The 18,796-nt window shown below is 41.2% G+C and overlaps 1 protein-coding gene and 1 long non-coding RNA gene across 4 annotated transcripts; one reads left to right on the forward strand and one right to left on the reverse strand.

Moving 5' to 3' along the window:
• Positions 1 to 250: 250 nt before the first annotated feature.
• LOC124280649 lies at positions 251 to 10,266 on the forward strand. The gene is made up of 3 exons (XR_006899732.1): positions 251 to 360; positions 6,750 to 6,754; positions 10,254 to 10,266. It is a non-coding gene; the product is annotated as an uncharacterized LOC124280649 (long non-coding RNA).
• On the reverse strand, positions 4,329 to 15,908 carry LOC124280648 (post-GPI attachment to proteins factor 4-like). 3 transcript variants are annotated; one of them, XM_046716632.1, is made up of 2 exons: positions 15,598 to 15,908; positions 4,329 to 6,291 (listed from the first exon to the last, which is right to left on the reverse strand). In XM_046716632.1, exon 2 carries the CDS (start codon positions 6,276 to 6,278, stop codon positions 5,046 to 5,048), a length of 1,233 nt encoding a protein of 410 aa, XP_046572588.1. In that variant the 5' UTR covers positions 6,279 to 6,291; positions 15,598 to 15,908; the 3' UTR covers positions 4,329 to 5,045. The 3 variants fall into 3 exon arrangements, with proteins under 3 accessions (XP_046572588.1, XP_046572587.1, XP_046572589.1); XM_046716631.1 differs by lacking the exon at positions 15,598 to 15,908 and adding an exon at positions 9,036 to 9,370; XM_046716633.1 differs by lacking the exon at positions 15,598 to 15,908 and adding an exon at positions 7,941 to 8,256.
• Between the last annotated feature and the right edge of the window lie 2,888 nt (positions 15,909 to 18,796).

Below are 18,796 nucleotides of genomic sequence, written 5' to 3' on the forward strand. Positions count from 1 at the left end.
TTACGCCGCTTTTAGCAATATTCCAGCAACATCACGGCGGGGGACACCAGAAATGGGCTTCACACATTGTACCCATGTGGGGATTCGAACCGGGTTTTCGTCGTGAACATGATCACTACAATCATACAATTTCATTCATGAGTGATTTGGGTCTAACACCACTTTCAATAGTATTTGAATCATATTGGCGTGCCAGGTTAATATCGGACGAGAGCCCAAAGCGTTGAATATGCCACTGTGACAAAAGCTATGAACACGGGTGCAGACAAACCAATGATTACAATCGAGGCGAGTCCTGGATTCGAATCCACGAACTGCTGCATCTCCCATGACAAAGTGGGTTAGTGAGTGAGTGAGCGAGTACGCCGCTTTTAGCAATATTCCAGCAATATCACGGAGGGGGACACCAGAAATGGGTTTCACACATTGTACCCAAGTTCGAACCGCTCCCGACACCCACCATATGGCAAAGTGACATAACTCTTCATAACACCTTGCCCATCGCGGAACGCTGACGTAGTCAAACATCTGAAAACAAACGGCCAAACACATGCATGTACGCCGCAATTAGCGCGATACTCTTGAAGACGGCGTTAAACCCATTGTGCCCTCTACATCTACAGAACTAACTCCTGCCTCGCATAACATGCACTGAATTCACATCTATTCACGATAAACTCAAATTATGGGAAATGATAACGGTAAATTCAGGTTTACGACCTCAGTGTTAGTCGTAAACTGCTACATAAATACAATATTAACCAAATATTGAATATGACACCTGAATATAAATATAGAAGCACAAACATATTTCCGATCGACCCATGGTAACATAAAAACATGTGCATGTCTTTTTCCTCCAAAACAATTACGACCGAAAATAAACATTTGAGGCCACAGGGCTATATATCATGGCGTCCTGCAAACTGGTTTCAACGCTGGAGCAGAGAAACCGGAAGTCGATAATGTGAACAACAAATCATGATGTATGGGGAGGAGATGCAATTCGAAGCTAACAGGAAGGCTATAGAACGTTTGCCGTTTCGGAAAATCAACCATCTTTGTTTAACACTGCACTCAGCAATATTCAAGCTGTATGACAGCGGTCTGTCAATAATAAAGTCTGCACAAGACAATCCAGTGATCAACAGTATGAGCATACATTTACGCAATTGGGATACGATGACATGTGCAAACCAAGTCGGCGAACCTGACCACCCGTCTTTTACGAAAAGCATGGGTTGCTGAAGACCACTTCTTCACCGGATCTTCGTGGTTTTAATCAACTTGTATCCGGCCATTGTTGCCATCCGATCCATTTAGATGGAAATACAAAAGACGAACAAATGTTATCAGATGATTACGCTCATTGACTCTGTTAATAGAGTGCCATTGTACTCCAACGCGTTCATCGTGGTTCATGGTATCAACCACTTGATTGTCAAGTCCTGATTTGTTCATATTCGTCATGTACACGGAATATAGATGGGTGCCGTTATACAATAAATAGTGAGTGAGTTTTACGCCGCACTCAGCAATATTCTAGCTATATGGCGGCGGTTTGTAAATAATCGAGTCTGGACCAGACAATCCAGTGATCAACAGCATGAGCTATATAATGAATAAACAAACAAGCCAACAAAGAAACAATAGAACAAACAGCAAGACAAATGGCAACGTGCTTGGTAATTCTCGTTGAAGTATTCGACGGCATGCCTAACGCCAAGGTTTTCTTCTCCGCACTTGAACATTCTGTGAAACTTAACGACGCTAATTACACTCATTACTCATACATACTCAAGTAAGCACAAACCTTCGCACGCTTCAATCATAGCACCGTAAACCAACATCTGGGTAACTATTTGGCAATACATTATTTGGGAAAATAAGATGAATCCCCGTTAAACTGGGCCCCGTTTCGCAAAGCTGACGAGCGCTACGACTGTCTACTGTACTACGAAATTGGGCCGAGGACAGGACTGGGCCTAGATTTTCGAAGCTCTCTTAGCGCTAAGATAGTCGTAAGTGCCATACATTAACATTAACTTACGACTATCTTGGCGCTAAGAGAGCTTCGAAAATCTAGGCCCCGATCCCACCCGGATTGTCCAGTTCATTGGAGTGAGTTGGGTTTTTCGCCGCTTTTAGCAATATTCCAGCAATATCACGGCTGGGTACACCAGAAATGGGCTTCACATATTGTGCCCATGTGGGGAATCGAACCCGGGTCTTAGGCGTGACGAGTGGACACTTTAACCATCAGGCTACCCCACCAGATCATTGGAGAAGGATGGGTACAGACCCAGTTTGGCAGCTGAAGGTCACAATGTAACGTGACGGAAAACTTGGAAATAAAGCTGTGTAAATTACCACGACGGGCAAATAACTGAAACCTACCCCTTACCTAATTCAATTATGATACCGCGTCCTTTATGGATAAAAACATCTTTCATGACGGTCGCCATGAACCTTCCTGACGTTTGAAGCTTTCTTCATTTTTTTAAACTGACCATCAACATTAAACGGATCCTATGGTCCCAATAGAGCCCTTATGATACCGCGTCCTTTATGGATAAAAACATCTTTCATGACGGTCCCCCATGAACCTTCCAGACATTACTTAAGAAATCATGGTTTCCAAGCTGTAGTTTGATATGAAGGACAACAGTACCATGTAAACTAGTCTAACATCACCTACCCCGCAGATATACACCTCACTTTCACACTGAAACACACTGGTAAAAATAAATAACGAAACACTGCATTTGTCACCCGATGGTCGAGTACTGAGCCTGATTCAGCTCGTAAAACTAATTAGTTCGACACATGCACGAAAAATGGAATGCTCAAATGCCACTGGTCCTAAAACTGGTATCTATGTACAGCATACTGATTTAATTTAAGATGTTTCTTTGGAAATCATTAATCAAGTTAAATGTTGTGCTGTTGAGTTATTAGTGTATTGCATTAAAACGTTCGCTCGTCACGCCGAAGACCAGGGGTTCGATTCTCCACATGGGTACAATGTCCCCGCCCGGGGGGATATTGCAAAAGCGACTTAAAACCTTGCCCACTCACTTTTACTGTATTGCAAGAAAGAATCAGTATTAACATCTTTCTCGGTTATCCAGGGAATCAGATCTCCATGTCATGAACCTTTTTGTCTTGAGTGAGTTTTACGCCGATTTTAGCAGTATTCCAGCAATACACGGTGGGGAACACCAGAAATGGGCTTCACACGTTGGGAATCGAACTCGGGTCTTCAGCCTGACTAGCGAACGCTTACAACTAGGTTACCCCACCGCCCTTTCGTTTTGGCACAGGCGTCACAAACTTTATCTCCCGTATGCACACTCAGTAAAATTTCTTCTCACTCGTTTGTTTAATGTGATTGGACTGCTATTTCATATTCATCTTAAGTAAATCAGGTTACTGTTGCGAATTGGACCAATATATTTATCATACTAACAATACATGTAATCTACGGCTTAATCGAGGATGTTCTTCGTCATTCTACAGAGGTTTGCCCCAAACCCACACCACAATGGGACAATACCCATAGGCGTTTTAGCACGGACTTGGAACGTGTAAAAACTTTGATATGCAGCTTACACCAATTAGGACAAAGGTTAAGCGTTCGCTCGTCAAGCATATAACCCAGTTCTATTCCCCTTATGATATTACATAAATTGTATGAATATTTTAAGCCAAAGAAACATTAATTTTCTTAAAGTTTAGAAGGAGAGTGAGCGAGGTTAGTTTTACGCCGCGTTTAGTAACATTCCAGCAATATCACAGCGGGGGACGTCAGAAATGGGTTTCACCCATTGAACCCATATGGGGAATCGAACCCGGGTCTTCTGCGTGACTAGTGAACGCTTTAACCACTTAGTTACCCCACCGCCCCTACATCTAGGAACATATCTCAGAGATTTTAAGAAAAGAACAAACATTCTCTGGATTCTACATAAGAGACATACAAGTAAGGTTGCCGCCTCGGAGTGTTGGCAATATACGGACTTTTTGGCCAAATAGAAATGTCATATTCAAATGTTAAAAGTTAAAACAGTGGCAATGATTACAAGACGGTCCCAATCTTCCATGTATACCTACAAGGTTAAGTGTATTCCTCAACTAACCTATTGCCATTACGAAGCAACCCCTGCAATAGTTGGTTGGTTGGTTTGCTGTTTAACACCGCACTCAGCAATATTTCAGCTGTATTGCGGTGGTCTGTAAATAATGGAGTCTGGACCAGACAATCCAGTGATCAACATCATTAACAGCGATCTACCCAACTGGGATACGATGACATGTATCAACGAGTCAGAAACCTGACCACCCAATTCCGTTAGTCGCCTCGTACGACAAGAATGGGTTACTGAAGACCAATTCTAACCCAGATCTTCACGGGTTAACCCGGCAATAGGGGAGAGTTAGTCAACGTACAGATAGGATACTGATAGCCTTTCCTGTCAAATCTCATATTAACTCATTGGGTGACTTGCCATATATTATACTTTCAGGAGGACGAACCAAAAATGAAAACGTCACCGTTTTCTGGCTGGACAAGACGGACAAACATATTTTGGTAAGAAAAACAGTACTAAGAGTGTATTTCCTCATTATGTTTTGGTTTGGCAAGTCAGAATTGTTTCCCGACAGACTGAAAGTTCGATCTTATCTTTTTAGAACATAACTAAAATAAGATGTTTTTTTACTAATTTCATCCTTAAATGTCAGTATACATGTTTCTTTTTTAATGTGTACGTACCACCCATAATATGAGAGATTTAAGAGACAAATGAGGAAGTCAAATTTCCTGTGTTTCTGTGTACCCATGATAATGTTGCCGGATAATGTTGTTGAAATATTCATGTAGTACTTCTGGTATTTGTGGTAACTTTCGCTATTAATTTCTATCAACCCATTGTGAGTAATTGCACTGTAAAAGAAATCATTAATACACTGCAACTGGTGTGATAAACTGACATCAACATTGTGCAAGTAGAAGTTGAATCATGAATGACAACGAACAGCGTTGGTTAGATTATAAAAGGATCAATTACCCCTTTCCTTAGAGAAGAATAAAGACCAATATGCTTAAATAAGTTTGGCTGAACCATCAAGGCTGTGTAACCATGTCTTCTGCGAATATCCTCCAGAGCCATATCTTTTCCGTACCTTCTTTTACACGTAACCGCACTCAGCCGTTTCACAATTTCACGACCACCTTGTCTAGGGTACAACATGGCGGGCGTGCAACAAGATGGCGCCGAGGTCACCTGGTACGTCTGCACAGACATCCTGCGCATCTCCATCAGGTTGACGCGCCCAACGAACAATGCCACAAGGCCACAATAAAGAACACAAACAAACCATATCACCTTCAAATTATTCCGAGTCCACTGCAGAACAAAGTGCGCGTATAAAATAACCATCAGAGTTCCGAATACGAAACTAACTGCAAACAACTCCGGAAGTCGTTCCAGTTCAGTACTTATGTATCCTAGCAACCGTTCCGGGTGGTAGAATTTCACGTACGTCACATTTCGCGGTAACACTTTTGGTGAAAACTCTGCCACGGCTTTTTGTTCGACGTGACTGTCAATGGTTCGCTCTAAAACTGGGATCAGGTCTTTGTGCGGATATCCGTCATCCTCAACCAAAAATGCATACAAGGCGTTTAGTTTCAGAGTCTCCTCCAAACAGAAGATGTAGTCCCGTTTCTCTTTTTCGAAAATGTCAATTTTGGAATCTCGAGTCTTTTGATACATTTGAAAAGTTGGCAGGATTATTTTCAAAGGCTTCAGTTCATCGTATGTCTCCGGGTGATCATCAACGTTACACACAAACAACCCGTATTTCCGTTTGGAATGATTCGCTGTGTTGTTTAACAGACCGAGTAATCGGCCGACAACTTGAGTCAGATACTTTGGCTTGTAGCCGCCTTTACGGTGCCGATTTCGCGAAACCGTTATCACAGTAATTCCAACATCTACATCCTCAGAATGTAACAAAGGCCCTGATTGGCTATTTTTAATCACAGACTCGTTGTATTTCTTGACGATTTGTTCATTTTCGACCAATCGTAGGTCGTTCTCAGTGATCAGGCGCCTTTCTTCTTCCTCTGCATCGTGTAAACGTAGGTGGTACAAAGAATGGCGAAGGTTGACGCATATCAGAGGGAGGAAAACGAGAAATGTAAGAGCATACAAAAGAAAGATCTGTTTAGGGACGCCTTCCACACATTTTGTGCAACACGAGCACCATAGCATACCGCCACGCCACCTGGAACAAAACAAACAAACAATAAGAAATGTAAGTAAACATCCATCTCACATTTTAGTCAGTAATTAAAATGTTACACTTCGTCTTTCAGAGTCCTAAATAGACCCTTGGTTCGTCAGAGTGAGTGAGTTTAGTTTAGTTTTACGCTGCTTTTAGCAATATTCCAGCAATATCAAGGCGGGGACACCAGAAATGTACTTCTTACATTGAACAAATGAGGGGAATCGACCCGGGTCTTCAGCGTGGCTAGCCTACCCCACCGCCCCTGGTTCGTCAGAATCAAACACTATAATAGTCTGATCTATTGTTTTCAGCAGCTATTCGTATTTGTTTTCCAGATTTTACGAGTAAACATGCTTTTCTGGATATCTTCTTACGCATCCCACTGAATGCCCAGTTAGGCCGAAGTGGGCTATTTCAACATATGCTATTTGCAGTTGTGTAAATTTTAGGGGGAGGTGAGGTGAGGTGAGGTGAAATTGGGTTTAACGTCGTGTTTGAGAATATTTAGCTCATATGACGACGTGCATGCGTGTGTATGTGCGGCTGCTTGTACTAGCCCAGACTTAAGCTGGTTTTATAGTGCTAGCTCACTGAGATACCATGCCGCAGTGAAGCATGAATACCCCACTCAGACACAGTATACTGACTCCGAGCCGACCAGTCCTTGTTGTACCCATTTATACCGAACGCCAGGCAGGGACCAACAAGTACCATATTTTAACGTCTTTTGGTATGACGAGGCCGATAATTGAAACAAAACCTATTGAAATCATAGGTCATATGACCGAAATATTCTTCAATACGCCGTTAAACCCCATTTCACCTCACCACCTTTATATCCAAATGAAGCGACGACAGTTGTTTGCAAATGGTTGGGTACGAAACTGATGAATAAAGGTCAATACTTCCTTAATGTCTCCAGAGCAAGTATTTTGGTAAAACCCTAGTTCCTCTTCCGGGGTTCAAAAGTCAAATTGTCAAAAGTCGATAAATGGACGGGAAAGGGTAAGGGAAGTAACTCAGATTACCTAGCAAACCAAAGCCACCGCTTGTTTCAGTCGACATGAAGAAGCCCTTTTTTTTAAAAAAAGTATTAAAAAAATTACGGCTTTCTTTTGTGCATGTGAGTGAATTTTTTCTCTATTTTTGCGCAAAACGCAGGTTTTGTAACGAGCAATCTGATGGGGAAGTTATACCTAGTTGCCAATCATATTGGCAAATGGTTTGGTAGACAGACATTTTTACCTCAAAGTCACGGCGATGCATAGAAATAATTCCTAAAAGTACAATCTTTGAAGGTTTGGGTTACTGAAGATCTACGCCAGATCTTCACGGATGGAGGTTCAGTAATATGTCGGCAATATTTCACGACGTCTGCGGGTCGGCGGGGTAGCCTAATGATTAAAGCGTCCGCTCGTCACGCTGACGAACCAGGTTCGATTCCACACATGGGTTTATCACCAGGACGCCATAATGCCTCGTGTATCTATCGCCCAGCTTGCTGACACATCTTAATTCTACAGACATTTTTAGTCACCACCCATTCGTTATCATTCCAACATTTATCTAATTATTTTTGTATTATTGTACGCCAGAGGCTATTGTATTTGTACATTCAAACGCAAATGTCTGGTGCTGACACTTACCTATCCGATAACTGGCTGAAAGCACTGAAATCCGCCTATAATATTTTATCCGCTTTGCCTGTATAGTTGCCCTTGCGCATGCGCATCTATCACCGCTTTCTACACTACGTGGAAATGCATTCATTATACGGGCTTTGTATGGTATGACGTCTTTTTATATGCTCCCATATGTCACCATACGCCAGCTGCAAATGTCGTTGCTCGTGATGTCCAAATCGTATCGATTATATGCAGACTACACACATACAGCTGGATGGATGCAATAATCGCCAAACGATCAGCCTGTAGTAGCAGTCTTGTCATTTTTGTTACAGATATCCTCAATTATTCAATATTTGTTTGAGACAACCACATGTTTTGTATGCTACTAAAAGGCTGGTGGGCATTCTGCATTCCTGCAAACATCGGCTACCTCGCTGGTTTTGCGCACTGGATTTTTTTGTTGTTTAACGCCGCACTCAGCAATATTCCAGATATATGGCGGCGGGATGTAAATAATCGAGTGTGGACCAGACGATCCAGTGATCAACATCGATCTACGCAACTGGGATACGATGCCATGTGTGAACCAAGTCAGCGAGCCTGACCACCCGATCACGTTAGTCGCCTCTTATAATTAGGACAAGCATGAGTTAGTGAACACCAAATCTAACCCGGATCTTCACGGATGCTGTTCCAAGTAACAATACTACGAGACACATCGATTACACATAATGTACGCCGATTCTAATAGTGCAGTCAAAATGTAACCCGATGTCGGCGTACTGGAAGTGCAGATTTCACCCACGCCTTTCCTGCACGGAAATAGCCGTTATCGTTATCTATAGGCCGCCATTGAACAAAACCTGGTTCTACAATGCTACACTGAAACAAAGCCAGACCATATCAACTCTAAAAGTCCACCCGGGGTAGGTACAAAGGTCATTCCACGTAGGGGATAACAACTGCTACTGTGCCAGGATCTGACTTGCATACAACTGATCCCGCATTGTTCATACATACAAACAGGTACCTACAACCACGCATATCATATAATATAATACTACACCACTTTGCTAAGGACAAGTGTATCGCTCTATGATACAAAAAACTTACATGCGCGTCATCGGATGGTCCGTTTGTGTAACCCTTCGCTCAAGCAGATTTTATTTCGAAGGACACATCTCAACTATCCAGTCTATGACGAGAGTGTCCTCATGGCCGTCCGTTTCAAGTGACGAAACGATGTGTCAAGTACTTCCCTCGACTCGTTATCAAAATGAAACCAGGTCAGTTTCATGAGATTAGAGTGTATTCTAATCGACCTGGCTTCGACGTGTCGTACAATATATACAGTGTCATTCGATATGGCGCAAATGCTTGTGCCTGTTTAATCCGAAGTGTTGATTTAGCATGTGTACGTCCTTCTGAATACTTGAACGACAATAAACTCTTTTGAAAGTAACGCTTTAACTGAGAACCATCGGTACAGAAGCTCACCTTTATTCAATTTTGTCGCTGACGTGGTTGACACATGTCATCGTATCCCAATTGCGTAGATCGTTGCTCATGATGTTGATTACAAGAATGTGAGTCAGTGAGTGAGTTGGGTTTTACGCTGCTTTTAGCAATATTCCAGGACCATCACGGCCGGGAGCACCAGAAATGGGATTCACACATTGTACCCATGTGGGGAATCGAACAAGGACCTTCGGCGTGACGAGCGAACGCCTCAAGCATTAGGCTACCCCACTGGATTGTGTGGTTCCGACTCGATAATTCACAGACTGTCGCAATATGGCTGTAATATTGCTGAGTGCAAAATAACTCGAGGTTTTAGTTTGTTTCACAGTCAATGGACCGCACTATTTTCCCTTCCTGCAATACTAAAGCCTTCCTCCCATCGCACTGGGGCTCCTTTCCAATGTATATGGGGTTATTTGTTACCATCAATATTATACATGTTCATAGACTACGCGTTAGTCTAGCCAGACCAGAATGGGATGGGTTGGAGCGATACCAAGCTCATATTGAATCCGGGCCATTCGCTTGACAAACGAACGCTGAAAACAATAGGAATCTGGACTTTGACCTTGACCTATGTTTGACCTTGACCTACGGTACATAGACGTGACATCCTGATGACATATTTATACAGCTCTTTCAGTAGTGCTGGAAAGGTTGATACTGAGGTTAAGCGTTATATTCTCCAGATGATATTCCATAAATGGATTAAGTATTTAAATCTAAAGAAATCGAAAAGAAGTTGAAAATTCCTCAACTTCACCGAAATGTGCTAAGCTATGTTTTAAGATTGCATTTCCATGAGAGAAGTGAGAGAGCGAGTGAGTATGGTTTTAAGCCGCTTTCGCAATATTCGAGTAATAGCAAAGCGGGGTACAGTTCAGATCATAAAACCATATATCTGTTTTGATTTTTGCTTTCTTTAGAGTGTGTTTACACTATCGGTAAAGCATACGACCAAACCGGAAGTTGTCCAGTGGATAGTTTTTACACGCTCTGCGCATGCGCACAGCGAGTCGAAAAATAGTGTGAAACCAACAGCCTCATTTCGCCTACACCCTTATCAAAACAAAATTAGGGTTGACTGCACATCACATAAATGCTGTTATACCTTTAGAAAAGTAGACTCTTCCATCAATGAGGTATTCTTCCATTAATTCTCTTGCAATGATGAATTATACTTAAATAGGTCATATATTCAGCCGATTCAAAGTTAACCTAGTCAAAATCTGTGTTTTAAATGTGGCTTTAAGGCCACACTGTGCATAGAAAAACATGCAATGACTGTTATTCTTTAGACAATATAACTGACTGACTGAGTTTAGTTTTACGCCGCTTTTAGCAATATTCCAGCAACATCACGGCGGGGGACACCAGAAATTGGCTTAACACATTGTGCCCATGTGGGGAATCGAACCCGGGCCTTCGGCGTGACGAGCCAACGCTTTAACCACAAGGCTACCCCACCGCCCCTTAGACAATATAAAGTTACAATGGAAGTCTATTGGAAAACATTTGGTTTTCCGTCACCTTCATGAGCACTGTGATACTAACAGGTGTTATGACGTTCGGATCGGGATTTCATTATCGGGAACCGTATTCAGAGTAGAATTGCAAACAGAGTAGAGTTGCAATGTTAACATTTGTAAATCGTTAAAGGTCACATGCCACCAAAAAATCAAACATAATTTAAACACAATTATCACTTATTCATGACATATAATATACATTGCTGATTATGATAAAACATATAAACAAAATTATAAGCGTACAATCGCAAATCAAAAGTGCAATATTTTGTACTTGGGTTTACTTCCCAAGAAACGAAGCAGCCGGGACACCGAACCCAGTCAGAGCGGGTGGGTGTGCACTCAAGTGTAACGGCTGGTTCATTTGCTGATGCCCTCACGGCTCATTGTACGTGTGTATATTAGAGATGTTGGGTTTTGTAAATACATGCTCATTTTTTGTGTATAACATTTTGCAATCAACAGACATCACAACATGTCATGTGTTCAAGTATCACACCTGCCTGTCTGTGTAATTACATAATGTGACAGAGACCGAACTCGGGCCATACATCAATGCGTTTTGTTTATGGTGTATAGCCTGATAGGTGTTAAGTTCAAATTGCATGTGGTCAGTGATCGAATTTGTGTATTGAATATTGTCATTAGCAGACAGGCAGGCAGACACACAGGTGTCAATAAAACAGACATTGAATTTTGTCTGTGACAACGACATATCTATATCACAATTAGAAATTCTGTCAACGCTAAATAATGACATTGCATTTAAGTATCGAACTGAGAAAGTGACTCGGTAAGAAGAACGTGTGGTGAAATAGACAAATGAAATTATATAAACAGTTAATTTACTGTCATAACATATAAAAAGCTCGCGCCTGTGACATATCAACAAAACATTAGGAAAATAGCTCACACCAAAACCTTCACCGAGTATTCACCGGACAACCCGCTTCCAAGCTGCGCGAACCTATTTCACTGCGCATGTGTTATGAGCGCAGCCCAGCTGTTGAAACAACTTTACCCCCAAGCGCTGGGGGAATATTAGTGAATCGTTTGAACTCCGATTTCGCGCGTTGTTTTTCATCGCGTTATTTTTCAACTTTATAAGTTGAATTTGCATTTTTGATGATTTGTTTCGGTAAATTGATTTCGTACGTACATGACATGCAGGGGGTCACTTACTTTTACATAAATTTTAGGGGGGGGGGTGTCATTCACATTGTACATGTTTCTCCATAAAAATCATCATCACCCCCCCTAGCCATAAATTATGAACGGTCCCTTTTTGCTCATTTCCTCATTATCGAAACTTCTATGGTGACTATTACGGCTAACGGGCTAATTATTGCGCCAACAGCATCATCATACTGTGTTCAACAGAAATAATACTAAAGTAATCGGTGTCTGGGACTGGGAGTCTTGTTACTTGGTACAATACCCGTGAAGATCGGGTTAGAATTGATCTTCAGTATAACATCCGTGTCGTAAAAGGCAACTAACGGGATCAGGTGGTCAGGCTCGCTGACTTGGCTGACACACGTCATCGTGTCCCAATGATCATGCTGTTGATCACTGGATTGTCTGGTCCAGACTCGATTATCTACAGACCGCCGCCATATTGCTGGAATATTGCTGAGTGATACGTTAAACAAAATGAAACAACTAGGCACAGTAAGGCAGATCAGCTAAACAAATATAGTAAGGCAGGTGCATTTGATAGTACGGCATGTTAATGTAAAGAAATAAGGAAACACACTGCTGGTTAAAATCTTGATATAGTGTTTAATAGTAAAATGTGGTGCCGATCTAATTAACGGTTTTTAAAGACTTTCACTTTGAAATAAACTCTACCAGCACAGTAAGATGCAAAGATTGTTTATTTATAATGTTTATGATGCGACTTCTGTTTTTCAGTACTTTATGTACCGGAAATGACTGACTGACTGAGTTTAGTTTTACGCCGCTTTTAGCTATATTTTAGCAATATCACGGCGGGGGACACCAGAAATGGGCTTAACATATTGTGCCCATGTGGGAAATCGAACCCGGGTCTTCGGCGTGACGAGCCAACGCTTTAACCACTAGGCTACCCCAACGCCCCCCGGAAATGACTCTATAAATAGCAAGACCATGCCAATGTCTAGTATTCTACCATTTATTTGTAGAAGTCGTTAGGAATTTCAGTATGATCGTAAGGTTGTAATTTAGCACCAAAAAATAGTAAGCCTTACGCCCAAATCGTAAGGACAGGCAAGTCTGAGTAAGGCCGTAATTCTGCTGATGTAATTGTACATCTTATGAGCCGCGGTACACCTTTATTACATTATATTTCAAATATTGTTCATATATCATATTTCTGTGCTCTCTGTTCATCACTTTTTCTGTGTAAAGAAGTAAAATATTTATTAATGAATAAGGCCATAATTTATTCTGCTGTTGCAGATTCCGTCAACGGTTGCAATTTAAATTCATTGTACATTTTGATAACAAAACAATTATAATTATTGATGATTATATAATAATATAAATAGGACCACCCATCCGCTTTGAGCAGCATTTTATTTTGATCGGTAAACAATAATAATATGTAAATTAAACATATCATATCAGTTGAAGCTATAGTGGCTCGTCGCAGGAGTAATTCTTTCATAATAGTGGTGTTATAATGCGTTGGTTGTATAATAGATTGATCGATACATTGTAATTTGTCTCTTTACATTAAAGTCCTATCTGAACGCGTCATATTTATATAGGAAGCAAGTTATATTTACTTGATAAATATAACACTATCGTGTTTGTCGCGGATTAACACCCTTACAAGTGTTTGTGTTGAGGATTTATGGCCACCACCCAATCCATGATCGGGAGAGTCAAGCATTTTACCCACTCCACTGCTGCTAGACTAACAACTAGTCTCTGAAATGAACATATTTTACAGGGTAAAAACCCGAAACAAAACCCCATAAATAAATAAATAAATAAATAAATAAATAAATAAATAAATAAATAAATAAATAAATAATAAAAAAAAATAAATAAAGAAATAAATAAATAAATAAATAAATAATGAAAACCAGCCCTGGGACTTTTTTCATTTTCGGAAACTGCGGAAATCTAGACTTGCCACATATCCTTGACTTGCATGGGCTTTCTTGGATATATTTGTTTCAGGGTCTGTATGACAGACTACACACGGGGGCTGGTCCGCAACGAATCGATCAACTGGCTTATTACATGCACGTAGTCTGGACAGATCGGGATCAAGTTACGATTGCCATCTGTCAATTTATTTAAGCGACTGAGTTTGGTTACGCCGCTTTTAGCAATATTCCAGTAATATCACGGTGTGGGACGCGAGAAATGAGCTTCAAACATAGTAGCTAAGTGGGGAATCGAACTCAGGCCTTCGGCGTGACGAGCGGACGCTTTAACCACCAGGCTACCCCACCGCCGCTGCATATTTAAGGAAAACTTGTCTGTGTTTCCCTGCCCTAGATTGTTGATACAGTGTATGTGCATCGCTTGTCAGTTTTCATTTGACAAAAATAGAACTTATATTGGTATCCCAAATTTTGGAGACAGACCCTGTATCATCTGCCTCTCGCCTAAAATAACCAGGGTGCCGTTGTACTTAGCAACCATAGCGCTACGACTGTAGTAACTGTGTTAAAGTATCGAAGTAGCCTTGCTCCAAGGCTCTACTGAATTCTCAGCCCATGGATGTATAGTAATTCTGTCTTCGAAGAGGCAAGTCTAGATAAGCGGACAGTACAGTCTCTAAGGACGCCAGTCTGTTATTTATTATTTTTTAGAAATTATCATTTAAACTATTAATGTTTACCGTAGAGACTTGTGCAAGTCTAGTATGGAAGCCACGGCAACCTTAGCACTAGTGTTGTTTTGTACAACTGCACCCTGGCTCTCCGCGAAAACGATGTGCCGAGAGCCAGGTGTAGTTGAAACACCTGGCCGCATTTAATCCAGGTCCCACGTCTATAAGACGAGGTTTTAAATCTAGGTGCTACGTCTATAACACTGCGTTAAATCGAGGAAATACGGGAACTTACTACAGCGGAACCCCGTGGCACCCCCTGAAATTAACGACAATGTTATGAAATATTGACACTTTGTTTGACGCTTTGGAGACCGTGGCATTTAAAAAAAAGACACCACCGATCCCCGTTATAACGTGGAACGACATTCAACACGTGTATACCCACGTACGACCCGTGTCCTTACGTTTCTTATTCAACAGACAACTTGCTTGAATGAATGCAACTAGCGTCTTTATTAAAACCATTATTCACCCGACGTGAGCGTTATAGCGAGGAATGAGAATGTTTACCCATGGTTGTCTGTCTCGCTGTATCAGGGCGGACTGACACAGATGAAAGTTGTCAGATGCAAGGAGAGGTTGACAGATTTGCAAGTTAGATACAGAGGTGTGATAACTACAAGTCAAGTGATAAATGTCCAAGTAATACTAAAAATACATCTATTGAGTATTGTATTCATGAATACATGACCAAAAGATGAAAGTGATGCCTCACGAAAATAGGATACCCTCGCTCACTGCACCAAGACTCATCCTTCTCTCTGAAAACATGAACTCGATCAAAACTCACGGTTCTGTTGTCTCTTGTCCGCTCGCTGGGATGGAATCCAGGTGCACAATGCGAGAGGTCGTCACGACCTGCTCTCGCAGTACGAGAAGGTTAGTTTCGTTCTCGGCCTTCCCGATCTCGCCGTCTCACAAAAATGGAGATTCTAAGACCCCGGATGAATCGCGACTGAGGGAAGAAGCCGTTTCCGTGGAAACGGAAACGTGAATTAATTGGAACGGTTTGCGGAAAACTGGTTGTGCTGCGTGGCTGTGCCTGGTCTCTTTGTGGTCGGGCTCTCCGGACTATAGACATGCAGCTGTTGTACGCAGTTAAAAAACCCACCATGAACACTGTTTGACTGTTAAAGCGAGTTTGTAATATATTTAGTGAGTGTGTGAATATGGTTTTACGCCGCTTTTAGCACCATGTCACGGTTAGGGACACCTGATTTGGGCATCACTGCACTGTACCAATGTGGGGAATGTAACTAGGCATCCCGATATTTGTTTATTAAGTAAATTCATTCAGCGTTGTCTCGGAATTTATAAATAAATGTTAAACAAGCATTAAAATGGGCTCATCATGCAGGGACACACACACACACACACACACACACACACACACACACACAGACAGATAGAGAGAGAGAGAATAACTCACAAAAATCCACAAACAAATATTTAATAAAAACTACAAAAGAAAACAATACAAAGACAGCAACCAACAAAAACAAAACAAACTTAACAACAACGCACACAAACAAAAACAAACAAACCCCAATACAACAACAAAAGTGGAATATTGTTGCTTTGGGGATATTGTTGTAATCACCGGGGCGTGTCACGCTTAGAAACAGCGTTAGAAAGACATATAGGATAGACCCTACCCTAGTACTATATAAAAGGATCGCTTAGAAACAGTGTTAGTACCATATAAAAGTGTTAGAAAGACATATAGGTATATAGACCCCAAACCAGTACTTGACAGCTCTTGTCATATATGTAAGCTGCAGTGGAGCTCTACCACACTCACCTAGCACCATTACATTACATGTATTCTTTGACACTTTAAGAAAAGATTTGCACATTTTCACATGAACGTCTTCAATTATTTTGCTGTAATTAAATCCACAAGTTTCAGAGCCATAGCACAGGATAGGAGTAACAATACTGTCAAATATTTTGAACAAATCTTTACAAGGAATATCACCAAGTGTCCTCTGATATCTCTTTATAGCCATCACAGCTTTAGAACTCTGGGAAGCTAATGAAAACAATGCAAAAACAGCAACCAACAAAAACAAAACAAACTTAACAACATCGCACACAAACAAAAACAAACAAACCCCAATACAACAACAAAAGTCGAATATTGTTGCTTTGGGGATATTGTTGTAATCACCGGGGCGTGTCACGCTTAGAAACAGCGTTAGAAAGACATATAGGTATATAGACCCTACCCTAGTACTATATAAAAGGATCGCTTAGAAACAGTGTTAGAAAGACATATAGGTATATAGACCCTACCCTAGTACTATATAAAAGGATCGCTTAGAAACAGTGTTAGAAAGACATATAGGTATATAGACCCTACCCTAGGACTATATAAAAGGATCGCTTAGAAACAGTGTTAGAAAGACATATAGGTATATAGACCCTAACCTAGTACTATACTACCCATAAAAATTTAGACTCACTAGTGTAAATGTAGCCACCTTACTTCCTTATGACTGTTCTAAATAAAATTTTGCAAAATATCCAGCTGTTTAAACGTACTGTTTGCACATGAACTGATGTATTGTAAAACAAATTCGTAATAGTGGAGACATTCATCTTCGATGTAACCACACATATATGCATAACATATAGTGAGTGTTTTTAAGTGAGTCTAAACTTTTGATGGGTACTATATAAAAGGATCGCTTAGAAACAGTGTTAGAAAGACATATAGGTATATAGACCCTACCCTAGTACTATATAAAAGGATCGCTTAGAAACAGTGTTAGAAAGACATATAGGTATATAGACCCTACCCTAGTACTATATAAAAGGATCGCTTAGAAACAGCGTTAGAAAGACATATAGGTATATAGACCCTACCCTAGTACTATATAAAAGGATTGCTTAGAAACAGCGTTAGAAAAGACATAGGTATATAGACCCTACCCTAGTACTATATAAAGGATCGCTTAGAAACAGTGTTAGAAAGACATATAGGTATATAGACCCTACCCTAGTACTATATAAAAGGATCGCTTAGAAACAGCGTTAGAAAGACATATAGGTATATAGACCCTAACCTAGTACTCCTATATAAAAGGATCGCTTAGAAACAGCGTTAGAAAGTCATATAGGTAATATAGACCCTACCCTAGTATTCCTACCCTCTATCCCACAAGTTACCTGTGGTTATCCCCAGTTTTGTTTCTGTGTTGTTTTACGCTGCACACAGCAATTTCCAACCTATTGTATTTCCTCTAATAAGCGCCCGGGGCAAAGCAGCGGTGTAAGAAATAGGCACCGGGCCTGTAATAGCTTAATAAGCGCCCGGGGTAAAGCAGCGGTGTAAGAAATAGGCGCCGGGCCCGTAATAACTTAATAAGCGCCGGGTACGTTTTGATAAATGTATTCTCCCTTGATCCAAAAATAGATTTCTTTAGGAATGGCCCTTAAGTCATAACTTCCTGTCCCCAACATGATTTTTTCTGAATTTTAGCGTCAATGTTTAATTGTTCAAGAAACCAGAAGTAGATAGGAACTGTTTTTCGATTGAGTAAACGTTACCGCTTATATTCAGGAAAATCATGCATTGACACACTTGTTTACAGCTCCTCGTCGCTAACTTTGACGAAACGCTCACTAACAACTAATTACACCGAGCAAGCGCAATAAGCGCCGGGTCTCCAATAAGCGCCGGGTCTCAATAAACGCCGGGTCTCCAATAAGCGCCGGGTCTCCAATAAGCGCTGGGTCTCCAATAAGCGCTGGTCTCCAATAAGCGCCGGGCCTCTAATAAGCGCCGGGTCTTTAATAAGCGCCGGGTCTCCAATAAGCGCCGGGTCTCCAATAAGCGCCGAGTCTCCAATAAGCGCTCGGTTTCCAATAAGCGTTGGGTCTCCAATAAGCGCTGGGTGTCCAATAAGCGTTGGGTCTCAAATAAGCGCTGGGTCACCCTAATTGGGCCTGAACCAGACAATCCAGCGATTGATGTCATGAGCATT

The sequence above is a fragment of the Haliotis rubra genome, unplaced genomic scaffold (genome assembly GCF_003918875.1).
Source record: "Haliotis rubra isolate DU_JTF1 unplaced genomic scaffold, ASM391887v1 Scf270, whole genome shotgun sequence".
NCBI classification, from domain to species: domain Eukaryota; kingdom Metazoa; phylum Mollusca; class Gastropoda; order Lepetellida; family Haliotidae; genus Haliotis; species Haliotis rubra.